The following is a 12,185-nucleotide window of genomic DNA, read 5'->3' as shown; positions in this document are numbered from 1 at the left end:
TATATTTTGAATTTTAACTATTACTTTAAAAAATTATTGTTCACATGTAAATGAAATAATAGATTAGTTTGTCTATTTCTATAATTATTGTCTTTTTTATACAGCAAGTGGTACTGCCCAGAAGATATCGTACTCTTGTACCAACGGTGCCACAAATTGCAGAAAATGAAGAAAAAGCAGAGAATCTTCTTACGAAAGAATGTTTACGAAGTTACACATCTAATTGGAATCTTATACATTATAAATATTCAGCATATAGTGGAACTTATCTTGAATTACCTAAGTATATTGTTATCTTTATATCCGTTTTGCTAAAATTATGATTTTCATACGATCTTATGTGTATTCTATTATATTTCAGAATATCAAAATCAGATGACCTGAAAGATGAAGTGTATGAAATTGATACTGAAGTAGACCAGGTGGACGAGGTAAATTATTTTATTTTTTGTGTAAATTGTATAGACATTATTTTTCTCTGCTATTGACATTAACTTTCGCGATTTAATGCTATTAGGAGCTAACAAAAAGTAATGGAATAACGAAAGAAGGGTATTTAATGAAAGGACCAGAAATTGGTAGCACCGATCGCATGTTTGCACATATTGGTTCGAAATCGTTTAAAAGAAGATTTTGTCATCTCCGGCAAGAGGTTGATGGCACGTACATTCTTGAATTTTTCAAGGATGAAAAAAAGGGAGAAGCTAAGTTGACGATAGTTATGGATTTTTGCACTGAAGTTGTTAGGATTCCTAAGCGTGGAAGATTTTGTTTCGAATTAAGGATGAGTGGGACTCATAAATCCTATACTTTAGCGGCGGATAATGAAACAGACATGCAAGATTGGTTGTTAAAATTGAGCTCAGTGTTGCAGCATTACAAACAACAAGAAGAGAAACGTGCCGCTTCGTTAGAAAGAGCGTGCAACACACCACCCCCTTCCCCTCAACCAATGCAGGTATTGAGAAATTATTATCTCGTTCGATTTGGCTTTTAGTATATTTAGTCATTTTAAAATAAATTCGAATGATGTATAATTTAATGTGATTTGATTAAAATATGTAGGTTTACGGGACACTGAAAGGTTTGGAGCAAAGTATGAATCCACAATTGATAAAGTATTCCAGGGAAACTGATACTAGCATAGCATTGACAAGACGAGAAAATCGTAAACGACTGTTTAGTATTTATCCTCATATTCCGCATACTAAACATCAGTCAGGCAATTGTAATGAACAAAATATTGATCCGTATAAAGAACAGTTTGGACAAAGAATTTTTGTAAAATGTGAAAGTCTTAAATTTAGATTACAAGCGCCGATAGATGAGAAGGAATCATTGTGTCAGGTAGAACCATATCAGACAACACTAAGTCTTTATGATGCAAGAAATGGTAGAAAGCTTAGCGAGAATTTTCATTTTGATGTTAATCATGAGATTGTTCGAGATATAATAAAAGAAATGAGTCCCGTAGGTATTTTGACTGAATCTGCAAAAGAAGAAAATGTGAAATTACCGGATGATTTGAAGAATATACCATTAGAATGGATTAAATATCCAAAACAGGTTTGTTTTTCTTAAATCGTTGGACATCTAATGATATTACTAATTTATATTCTACTGTTCATTAATGAAAATTTCTATTTATGCAGGCTATATTCAGCGTTACTAATCCTCATCCTGATATATTCTTGGTTGTGAGAATAGATAAAATATTACAAGGAAATATATGCCAAACTTCTGAGCCATATTTAAGAGCTACTAAAGATCCAAGATTAGGTTTGAAAATACATAAACAAGTTAGAACATGTTGCCAAAGGTAAGTCTATACAGTTTATTTATTTATATTTTTTTTACGTATTATACCTTTGGTGTCTGTATTTCATTTATATTTACTATATGAATATTATAATATTGTCAGTTATTTTTATGTGTTCCTGTTAGATTGGGAAATTATAGAATGCCGTTCGCTTGGGCTGCTAGGCCGTTATTTAGATTATACAGTAGCGAGTTAGATACGTCATCCGATTTTCCAGCTATATATAGGCAGGAAGGAAATAAGATAAAAGATGAGGAGCTACTCAAAGTTTTGTCAGAGTATAGAAAGTATGTATTAAGAAAAAAGATTTTGCAAATGAACAATGTAATTTTGCAGAGAAATTCATAAATTATGAACAAACTATGCATAGATCATTGAAATATTTTCTTTATAGGCCTGATAAGCTTAGTAAACTGACTGTGATACCTGGTTGGTTGAAGATAAAAATTGAGTCAATTACAGATTTGCCTGATAGTATGTTTCTGAATAAGAAAATCGTTTCTGATATAGGTGAATTTAAATAAAACAATTAAAATAATATTCTTCTATTTGTAGATACATTATCTACATCTTTGTCAGCTTTAAAGCCTTTTCCATTGCCACCAACATCCGAACCAACCCTTGAAATTGCAGAATTTGAAAATATTTCTGAAAAAGATGTCCATCCATACACTACTTACATTAATCATCTCTATGTGTATCCACAAACTCTCTGTTTTGATACTCAGAAGATATTTACCAGAGCTAGAAATATTGCGTGTGTTGTTGAATTACGAGATGATGACAGTGAAGATGCAACACCTATAAGGGTATGTATAATATCCATTTCGTCAGCGAAGGGACAATATAATTTTATCTTTTTGCATCTTTTATTTTCAACTTTTCTTTTGTATGTTTTCTCAATAGTGTATATATGGAAAACCCGGTGCTCCACTTTTATGCTTACGAGCATCATGCGCGGTGCTTCATCATAATGCGACTCCTTCCTGGTACGAAGAAATTAAGATACGTTTGCCAACCAAACTTCATTCTAAGCATCACTTGCTCTTTACTTTTTATCATATAAGTTGCGATATGAATAAAAAAAAGGAGAATGGTGTTGAAAATTGTGTTGGGTATGCTTGGTCGCCCTTAGTCCACAAAGGAAGGTATGTTAATTGTAATAATAATTATTCTTCATCTTTATTATTAAGTTAATAGGAGTACTTGTGTACCTCTCTTATGCTTTATACGAATAACAATACATATATAGTTTTTGTGAAGTAACTATAGTGATTCAATTATGTTACAATTGTCACTTTATATTAATGTTATATTTTACTAGATTAAATGTGGATATGGATATGAATGTACAAACATTGCCTGTAGCAACTCATTTACCCTCAGGGTATCTTTCTATACAACCTCTTGGCCTTGGAAAAGGGGTAAGAATAGAATCATATTAAAAAATATATACCTCACTCTTTTTTAAGTTCAATAACTTAACTCTTAAGCTAAACTTTTTATTCTAGAATGCGGGTCCGGAGATTCTATGGATAGATTCTCAACGGCCAGTGTTTACAGTAGCACTTCAGTTGATTTCGACTGTTTTTACGCGCGATGTACACTTGCACAACTTATTTGCTCACATAGAACGTGTACTAGATACGAAACTAGCTGCGGTACCGGCTGATTCGGAAACATGCAAAATATTAAAAGCCGCTCACGCGGTACAACTAGTTACTGTTATCACGTTTCTTCCTACTATTCTGAATCAACTGTTTACATTGATAACTCATACTACGAACGAAGAAGTTGCATTATATACTATAAGAGTCTTAATTCATTTCATAAATATGGTGCATGAAGCTGGCAGAAAAGACACGCTTCAAGCTTATATAAAGGTAAAATTAGATACAAATTCTATTTGAGATAGGGACAGAATAAGTGGTCATAACAGTTTATTCCAATCAGTGCATTATCTTTAAATAATAATACCTAAATCCATAATAAAACCTATTCTCATTTATCTTCTCACGCATGTTAATATTGTTCTGTTTTATAGTTTGTGTTTGTACCTCCTTCTCAAGGGAACGGTAATGTAACTGTTCATGAACAGCTAGCGAAACATCTCCCTACGTTATTGCAGCCAAGTAATACCGATTTTCTGGTAGTCAATAAATTTATGCATCACTCCAGTTTTTTTTTCGAAATAATGATTAAAAGTATGGCACAACATTTACTAACAACAGGGAGAATAAAGGTATAATTTTTAACATTTACTTTTTACTTCTGATAATATGTGAAATACAAATTATAATAAGAATTTTCTTCTTATATACTTTATTGTAGATGCATAGGAATGAAAGATTCTCGAAAGAGTATCATGAAAAGATCCGAGGTTTAGTAGAAGTTATTATGCCTTATATTATGAATAAATATAAAGAAATGCCTATCGAAACTCATGAATTGAACAAAAGCTTCGCACAATTTTTAAAGGTAATTTTTGTAGATACATTATCTACATCTTTGTCAGCTTTAAAGCCTTTTCCATTGCCACCAACATCCGAACCAACCCTTGAAATTGCAGAATTTGAAAATATTTCTGAAAAAGATGTCCATCCATACACTACTTACATTAATCATCTCTATGTGTATCCACAAACTCTCTGTTTTGATACTCAGAAGATATTTACCAGAGCTAGAAATATTGCGTGTGTTGTTGAATTACGAGATGATGACAGTGAAGATGCAACACCTATAAGGGTATGTATAATATCCATTTCGTCAGCGAAGGGACAATATAATTTTATCTTTTTGCATCTTTTATTTTCAACTTTTCTTTTGTATGTTTTCTCAATAGTGTATATATGGAAAACCCGGTGCTCCACTTTTATGCTTACGAGCATCATGCGCGGTGCTTCATCATAATGCGACTCCTTCCTGGTACGAAGAAATTAAGATACGTTTGCCAACCAAACTTCATTCTAAGCATCACTTGCTCTTTACTTTTTATCATATAAGTTGCGATATGAATAAAAAAAAGGAGAATGGTGTTGAAAATTGTGTTGGGTATGCTTGGTCGCCCTTAGTCCACAAAGGAAGGTATGTTAATTGTAATAATAATTATTCTTCATCTTTATTATTAAGTTAATAGGAGTACTTGTGTACCTCTCTTATGCTTTATACGAATAACAATACATATATAGTTTTTGTGAAGTAACTATAGTGATTCAATTATGTTACAATTGTCACTTTATATTAATGTTATATTTTACTAGATTAAATGTGGATATGGATATGAATGTACAAACATTGCCTGTAGCAACTCATTTACCCTCAGGGTATCTTTCTATACAACCTCTTGGCCTTGGAAAAGGGGTAAGAATAGAATCATATTAAAAAATATATACCTCACTCTTTTTTAAGTTCAATAACTTAACTCTTAAGCTAAACTTTTTATTCTAGAATGCGGGTCCGGAGATTCTATGGATAGATTCTCAACGGCCAGTGTTTACAGTAGCACTTCAGTTGATTTCGACTGTTTTTACGCGCGATGTACACTTGCACAACTTATTTGCTCACATAGAACGTGTACTAGATACGAAACTAGCTGCGGTACCGGCTGATTCGGAAACATGCAAAATATTAAAAGCCGCTCACGCGGTACAACTAGTTACTGTTATCACGTTTCTTCCTACTATTCTGAATCAACTGTTTACATTGATAACTCATACTACGAACGAAGAAGTTGCATTATATACTATAAGAGTCTTAATTCATTTCATAAATATGGTGCATGAAGCTGGCAGAAAAGACACGCTTCAAGCTTATATAAAGGTAAAATTAGATACAAATTCTATTTGAGATAGGGACAGAATAAGTGGTCATAACAGTTTATTCCAATCAGTGCATTATCTTTAAATAATAATACCTAAATCCATAATAAAACCTATTCTCATTTATCTTCTCACGCATGTTAATATTGTTCTGTTTTATAGTTTGTGTTTGTACCTCCTTCTCAAGGGAACGGTAATGTAACTGTTCATGAACAGCTAGCGAAACATCTCCCTACGTTATTGCAGCCAAGTAATACCGATTTTCTGGTAGTCAATAAATTTATGCATCACTCCAGTTTTTTTTTCGAAATAATGATTAAAAGTATGGCACAACATTTACTAACAACAGGGAGAATAAAGGTATAATTTTTAACATTTACTTTTTACTTCTGATAATATGTGAAATACAAATTATAATAAGAATTTTCTTCTTATATACTTTATTGTAGATGCATAGGAATGAAAGATTCTCGAAAGAGTATCATGAAAAGATCCGAGGTTTAGTAGAAGTTATTATGCCTTATATTATGAATAAATATAAAGAAATGCCTATCGAAACTCATGAATTGAACAAAAGCTTCGCACAATTTTTAAAGGTAATCTATTATTTTTTAATTGTATATTCTCCAATTACAATATTCTCATTACGAATTTTTCATACTGTAAAATAGCGATGTCTTACATTTATGGATCGTGGATTCGTTTTCAATTTAATCAATTTATACATGGATAACTTTGCTCCTGGTGATTCACGCACACTACATGATTTTAAGTTTACGTTCCTGCAAATAATTTGTTCGCACGAACATTACGTGTCTTTCAATTTGCCAATGATGCAGTCTCGAATTACTTCTAAAGGTAAAAATAAATCAAATACTATATTATACACTAATAAATAAAACTTCGTAATGTAATCGTTTTATACTTTATTCAGAAAGTACAGAGACTGTATGTGATCCACAATGTGATGGTATGTTAAGTCATACGCTTCCGTCTTTAATGTGGTTTGTTACCGTAGCCATAGTGAGTGGAAGTTGCACACAATTATCTTAAATCATTATCAATCAGTAGATGTTTAGAAACCACTTTTTCGCATTCTTATTTGTTGCTACACAAGCCTGTTTCGACGTGCATTGCAGATTACCAAGTTGAAATTATCAAATACGAAATATTTTTATGAATATTCCACATATATATAGACAAAAGTAAGATTGGAATGTTGACTATAACAAGAAATTTTAATCTTACTTTCTTATCTATCACTAATGAAGTTTGCACGGAAAGTTTTACAATGAAAAATCTTGTGTACAGTTTGTTATACAACACCTTTCACATGCAACGTTTTGTATTTTCACCTTTATATTTACCGTTGAAAACGTTTGTGAGGTCAAAAAATCGCATGAATTTGCAAATATCAAAATTATGACCAATATTTATTAATATTAATCAGAATAACTTCAATTACGAAATAACGTTTTCATTTAATTATGCCTATAATACTATATAGCCACTACACTTTATAGCAGTTTATAAAAACTATTTCATTTAAGCTATTTTAATTTCATTTCATCTTTAATATTTTTAGGTGGCCCTTGAATGTGTACATTCTCTATTTTTCAATCAACTTTTAACTTGGGATGTGAATCATTGGAATTCATTAATTTGTATTTAATTTATTACAGATTTAATCAATGAGTATTGTTTGTCGCAAGAATTCTGCAAACATCATTTCTTAGCTGGCCTCTTGATGCAAGAAGTTAGAATGTCTTTAAATGAAATTGTACAAATTCGTAAAGTAGCCGTAGCCACATTACGGGATTTAATGGCTAAACATGAGCTTGATGATAGGTATCAAAATAAGGTAAATTTGTTTTCATTCAGTTTTATTTTTACACCATGTCATATGTACATATTCATATACAACGTACATAATTTATGAAATATTCTACATGTTGCTATGACAAGATGACAGATCATTTGAATTTAATCCAATTCCATAATTACAGGGCCAGTTAAGCAGAATAGCTTCTATTTATATACCGTGGTTGGGTATCGTATTGGAGAATTTACATCGATTGCAATCTACCCATGATGACAATAAAACAGAAATTAAAGAAAATGGTATTAACAGGATATCAACCAGCAGTTCATTTTTAGCAAATAAAGATACTGTTAGTAATAATTCTGTGACCACTGGAACTCCGAAGTCGATTCATAGGTACATATCAAGAAAAAAGAAATTTACATTGTGTGCAGATTTCTCCGTACATAATGTATCTAAATGTACAGAATTAGTTATTATTATATTATGTAAATTTTCATAATATAATGCATATGCAGACTCACATTGCATTTGGATACATCATCTCCAATAAGAGCATCTATGCACCTACGAGACTCCACATACTTCGCAGCCATAGCGGGCCATGGTTTGGTTAACGGATATTCGTGTACTAGTATTGAATCAGACGCATCGACAATATCTGGTGCTTCTCAGTCTAATATATCTCAAGAGACTACCATTATTCGCGACCACATCGAAAACGGTACCGACGAGAAAAAGAGACATTCTCGTTCTCTGAGCGTTACGCAATCTTCGCCGAGGTGCGATAAGTTCCAATCATCGGAAGTTAAGGATATTTTACTTTGTTTTCTATTTGTGGTAAAATATTTGGGAGATCATCAAGTCATCGCATGGTGGCAACAGTGCAGTGATTATGAAATTCTAAGCTTCTTTACAGTGATAGAGTAAGTTAACAGATCTATTTCATTGATAGATTATAACTAAATGATAATTTATAAATAGATGCTCTAATTGTTTTTAACAATGTATTCTTCATATAAATTACACATTATAATGTCCGATTTTTTTGTAGAATGAGCCTTCATCACTTCAAATATGCCGGAAAAAGACAAATAGCTACGCATACGGGAAGTTCTGGAAAACCGCGAACGATAAAAGCAATGACATTACCGGCCAGAATGCAGCCTCCTGATTTTTCGAACGAAGGACCGGCTACCAGCACCTTGCAACCACATAATAGTGCGGCAAGAGAGAACCTTGTTGAAAGTGATACCGAAAAAATACAACAAGCTTTATTAGAAGCTAATATGGCTACGGAAGTTGGTCTCATCGCATTGGATTGTTTAGGATTATTTTGTATTCATTTTAAGGTACAAATAGAACAATATAAGGAGTTTTATAATGAATTAGAAACTTTACGAAAAATTTATTACAGATATTCATATTGTTTTTATTTTAGGACATACTTTTAACAGAAAATGGGGATAATCCAATAATGCAGAAAGTATTTAGTATATATCTGTCGTTTTTACAAGTTGGACAGTCCGAAAGTTTACTACGACATGTTTTCGCCAGTTTAAGAGCTTTTTTAAATAATTATTCCACGATTCTTTTTCAAGGTATGTATATACCAATATTACAGCTTTCTTTTATTTTGAAAGGTGAAAACATTTTGGTTGATTTTAATTGTTTAAATGTTATTAATTTTTTTAGGAAGCGCAGTTTTATGTGGCCGATTATGTTACGAATTATTACGCTGCTGCAACAGTAAATTGAGTTCCATCAGACAGGAGTCATGTGCTTTGCTTTATCTTCTTATGAGAAGTAATTTTGAATTTACTAGCAGAAAAGGATTAACCAGAGTCCATTTACAAGTAAGCCACTTGAGAAATGTAATTTTCAAATAAAAAGAATGAAATGTTACGTCTAAGAATGCTCGATAACTGTTTTATTTCCAAATAGGTAATAATATCTGTTTCGCAAATGCTTGGAAACGTCATTGGTTTAAATAATTCGAGATTTCAAGAGTCCCTGTCGTTGATAAATAGTTATGCTTCATCTGACAAAGTGATGAAAGGTACCGGTTTTCCAGTCGAAGTTAAAGATCTTAACAAAAGAATTAGAACTGTTTTGATGGCGACGGCTCAAATGAGAGAACATAACAATGATCCTGAAATGTTGGTAGACTTACAACATAGTTTAGCCAATTCTTATGCCAGTACGCCAGAATTGAGACATACATGGTTGGATACCATGGCTAGAAATCATGTAAGGGAAGGAAATTTCTCGGAGGTACATAAGTATACATTTTGCAATTTTATTCATTGTAACAAATTCTACAGAAGTAAAGTCGTCTCTATCTTGAACATTTATACGTTTAATTTAGGCTGCTTGTTGTCAATTACATATTGCCGCGTTAATGGCTGAATACTTAAAATTGAGGAAAGTTCACGCATGGGGTGCAGAAGCTTTTGACAAGATTTCTGAGAACATTTCCAGAGATGAATGTAGTCTCAAGCTCGATGCTGGTGAGATTTGTATGTTTTACATGTGTTTGTACTATGTTTTATGTTTTATTATAGTAAAGTTTCAATGCATGCGCACAATGTTATATCATTTGAACATTTGTTTTGTTTTCATGGTCTGTTCAGTATATACCAGTTAATGTTATGATGCATTTATTTAGTGGATTTATATAGTTTTATTATCAGTTTGTTACTCATTTCAAAAAACAATCGATGATGCGCATGAAATGAAAGTATTTTGCATCAATTGCTTATACGATATCTTTATGAAAAATTGATTTGGAACATCATGATTCATTTTAGGGGTTCAAGATATTCATTACAACGAATGCATACTTCTCGAGCAGTTAGAAATTTGTGCCGAGATGCTAGAAAAAGCAGAACGATTCGAACTTCTTGGGCACTTGTATAGATTAATAGTTCCTATGTATGAAAAGAAACGAAATTACGAAGCTCTGGCTAACTGTTATTCGCATTTGGCGCAAGCTTGTAATAAAATTGTTGAAGTTACAAAATCCGGTAAACGACTTCTCGGAAGGTTTTATAGAGTTGCTTTCTTTGGCACGGTAAGTTCATATCATCTGAATGTATTATTAGTGTAAACGGTGTTAACACCATTCATTTTTCAAAACATGTATATGTACACAGAAGATACAGTCTGCAATTCCCGGTTTCCAATTGCATTCCCCCAGTTTAACTCTCATGACTTATTAACTTATTATGCATTTAGAGTACTGTATGAATTGAACACCTTGTAATTTTTAGGCGTACTTCGAGGATGAAAATGGACAAGAATATATCTACAAAGAACCGAAAATTACATCTCTATCAGAAATTTCAGAACGCCTTCATCGTTTATATTCTGAGAAATTTGGCTCGGAAAATGTTAAAATGATAATGGATTCCGTGCCTATCGATACAACTGAACTCGATCCAAAAATAGCTCACATTCAAGTAACGCATGTTACACCTTACTTCGAGAAATTTGAACTGGAAACACGGCTAACAGAGTTTGAACAGAATCATAACGTATCATGTTTTATGTTTGAAACACCATTTACTAAGGAAGGGAAAGCTAGAGGTAGCCCAGAAGAACAATGGAAACGTAGAACTATTCTTACAAGTATGTGCCTATTACTGCTATGTATTCATTGTATTGTTTGATTATGTTAATTACTGAAATTTATAAATATAGACATATTATAATATGTTTTATCGTTTTAGCACAATATTCTTTCCCGTACATCAAAAAGCGCATTTTAGTTGTCGAAAAGCGAGTAATGGAGTTAAGTCCAATCGAAGTTGCTTTAGACGAAATGCGTCAGCGTGTTCAAGAGTTAGAAGATGTGGCTCTTGTAGGTCCAACGGATGTGAAAAAATTACAATTAAGGCTACAAGGAAGTATATGCGTTACAGTAAATGCTGGACCACTCGCGTATGCCTCCGCATTTCTGGACCCTGCATTATCTCCCCATTATCCAGACGATAAAGTGGAAGAACTGAAAGACGTATTTAGGTAAGTACCTTAGGTATATTTTTAAATACACTGATTTCATTTGTCGTCGACAGAAAATTTCAATGCATTTATTAGTCGAAGCGGAATTGATATTGCATTTTCAAAATTTTGTGGTTTTCAGGGAGTTTGTTAAAATATGTTATACGGCTCTACAAATAAACAGCAAATTGATTACATCTGACCAGCAAGAATATCAAGAAGTATTACGCGAGAATTATCAGAAACTTTGTCAAAATTTATCGTCCTTGCTCGGAGAACCCATTTGGCCTGACGAGCAAGTCGGCAATTTCAAACGTAACAGTGCTGCTTTATTTAGTGCTATCAGCGGTGCTAACAGTCACACAAGTACAGCCTAAGTTTAAAGATCACACCATTGAAGCCCATTTATGTCAAACTGAGTTCTTAATACATTTTATGTATAAATGATACTATCTTTAATAGTATCATTCAAATATGGAGCATTTATATAAGAGTTTTTCTACATAACTATGAAGACGGAGGACCATCTATATAGATTGGGATAAATGTCAATTTATATTTCCTTGGCATCAGCTTAGAGATATTTCTATTATGAATGATGAATTAACGTACATTGTCATTATAATCACAAGTAAGTACATTGTATATTTATGTATATAAGAAAATTAGACATTCAAATTTCTTTTTCTAAAAGTTTCAATTTGTGTATAAGAAAATTGACTGC

At 32.4% G+C, this 12,185-nt stretch overlaps 1 protein-coding gene across 4 annotated transcripts in view; it reads left to right on the top strand.

The window, feature by feature from the left end:
- Positions 1–12,177, top strand: part of Ziz (dedicator of cytokinesis protein Ziz) — a 14,096-nt gene extending 1,919 nt beyond the window's left edge. Inside the window, exons 3-29 of one of the 4 annotated variants that reach the window (XM_018025035.2) lie at positions 105–283; positions 362–431; positions 518–958; positions 1,066–1,566; positions 1,653–1,819; positions 1,945–2,106; positions 2,214–2,293; positions 2,375–2,628; positions 2,726–2,967; positions 3,144–3,243; positions 3,331–3,702; positions 3,864–4,061; positions 4,151–4,297; positions 6,309–6,495; positions 6,572–6,607; positions 7,320–7,498; positions 7,644–7,855; positions 7,978–8,385; positions 8,514–8,811; positions 8,901–9,060; positions 9,155–9,315; positions 9,404–9,733; positions 9,828–9,969; positions 10,270–10,532; positions 10,732–11,089; positions 11,191–11,482; positions 11,604–12,177. In XM_018025035.2, the coding sequence (XP_017880524.1) occupies positions 105–283; positions 362–431; positions 518–958; positions 1,066–1,566; positions 1,653–1,819; positions 1,945–2,106; positions 2,214–2,293; positions 2,375–2,628; positions 2,726–2,967; positions 3,144–3,243; positions 3,331–3,702; positions 3,864–4,061; positions 4,151–4,297; positions 6,309–6,495; positions 6,572–6,607; positions 7,320–7,498; positions 7,644–7,855; positions 7,978–8,385; positions 8,514–8,811; positions 8,901–9,060; positions 9,155–9,315; positions 9,404–9,733; positions 9,828–9,969; positions 10,270–10,532; positions 10,732–11,089; positions 11,191–11,482; positions 11,604–11,838 (6,174 nt within the window). In that variant the 3' untranslated portion in view covers positions 11,839–12,177. Of the gene's footprint in view, positions 1–104; positions 284–361; positions 432–517; positions 959–1,065; positions 1,567–1,652; positions 1,820–1,944; positions 2,107–2,213; positions 2,294–2,374; positions 2,629–2,725; positions 2,968–3,143; positions 3,244–3,330; positions 3,703–3,863; positions 4,062–4,150; positions 4,298–6,308; positions 6,496–6,571; positions 6,608–7,319; positions 7,499–7,643; positions 7,856–7,977; positions 8,386–8,513; positions 8,812–8,900; positions 9,061–9,154; positions 9,316–9,403; positions 9,734–9,827; positions 9,979–10,269; positions 10,533–10,731; positions 11,090–11,190; positions 11,483–11,603 lie in introns of all 4 variants that reach the window. The other 3 variants (XM_018025026.2, XM_018025045.2, XM_018025053.1) reach the window with 3 other exon arrangements.
- Positions 12,178–12,185: the final 8 nt, after the last annotated feature.

Source organism: Ceratina calcarata, unplaced genomic scaffold (assembly GCF_001652005.2).
Source record: "Ceratina calcarata isolate Rehan_Ccalc_2016 unplaced genomic scaffold, ASM165200v1 scaffold119, whole genome shotgun sequence".
Taxonomy (NCBI): Eukaryota; Metazoa; Arthropoda; class Insecta; order Hymenoptera; family Apidae; genus Ceratina; species Ceratina calcarata.
This window is presented reverse-complemented; position numbering and strand designations above follow the sequence as displayed.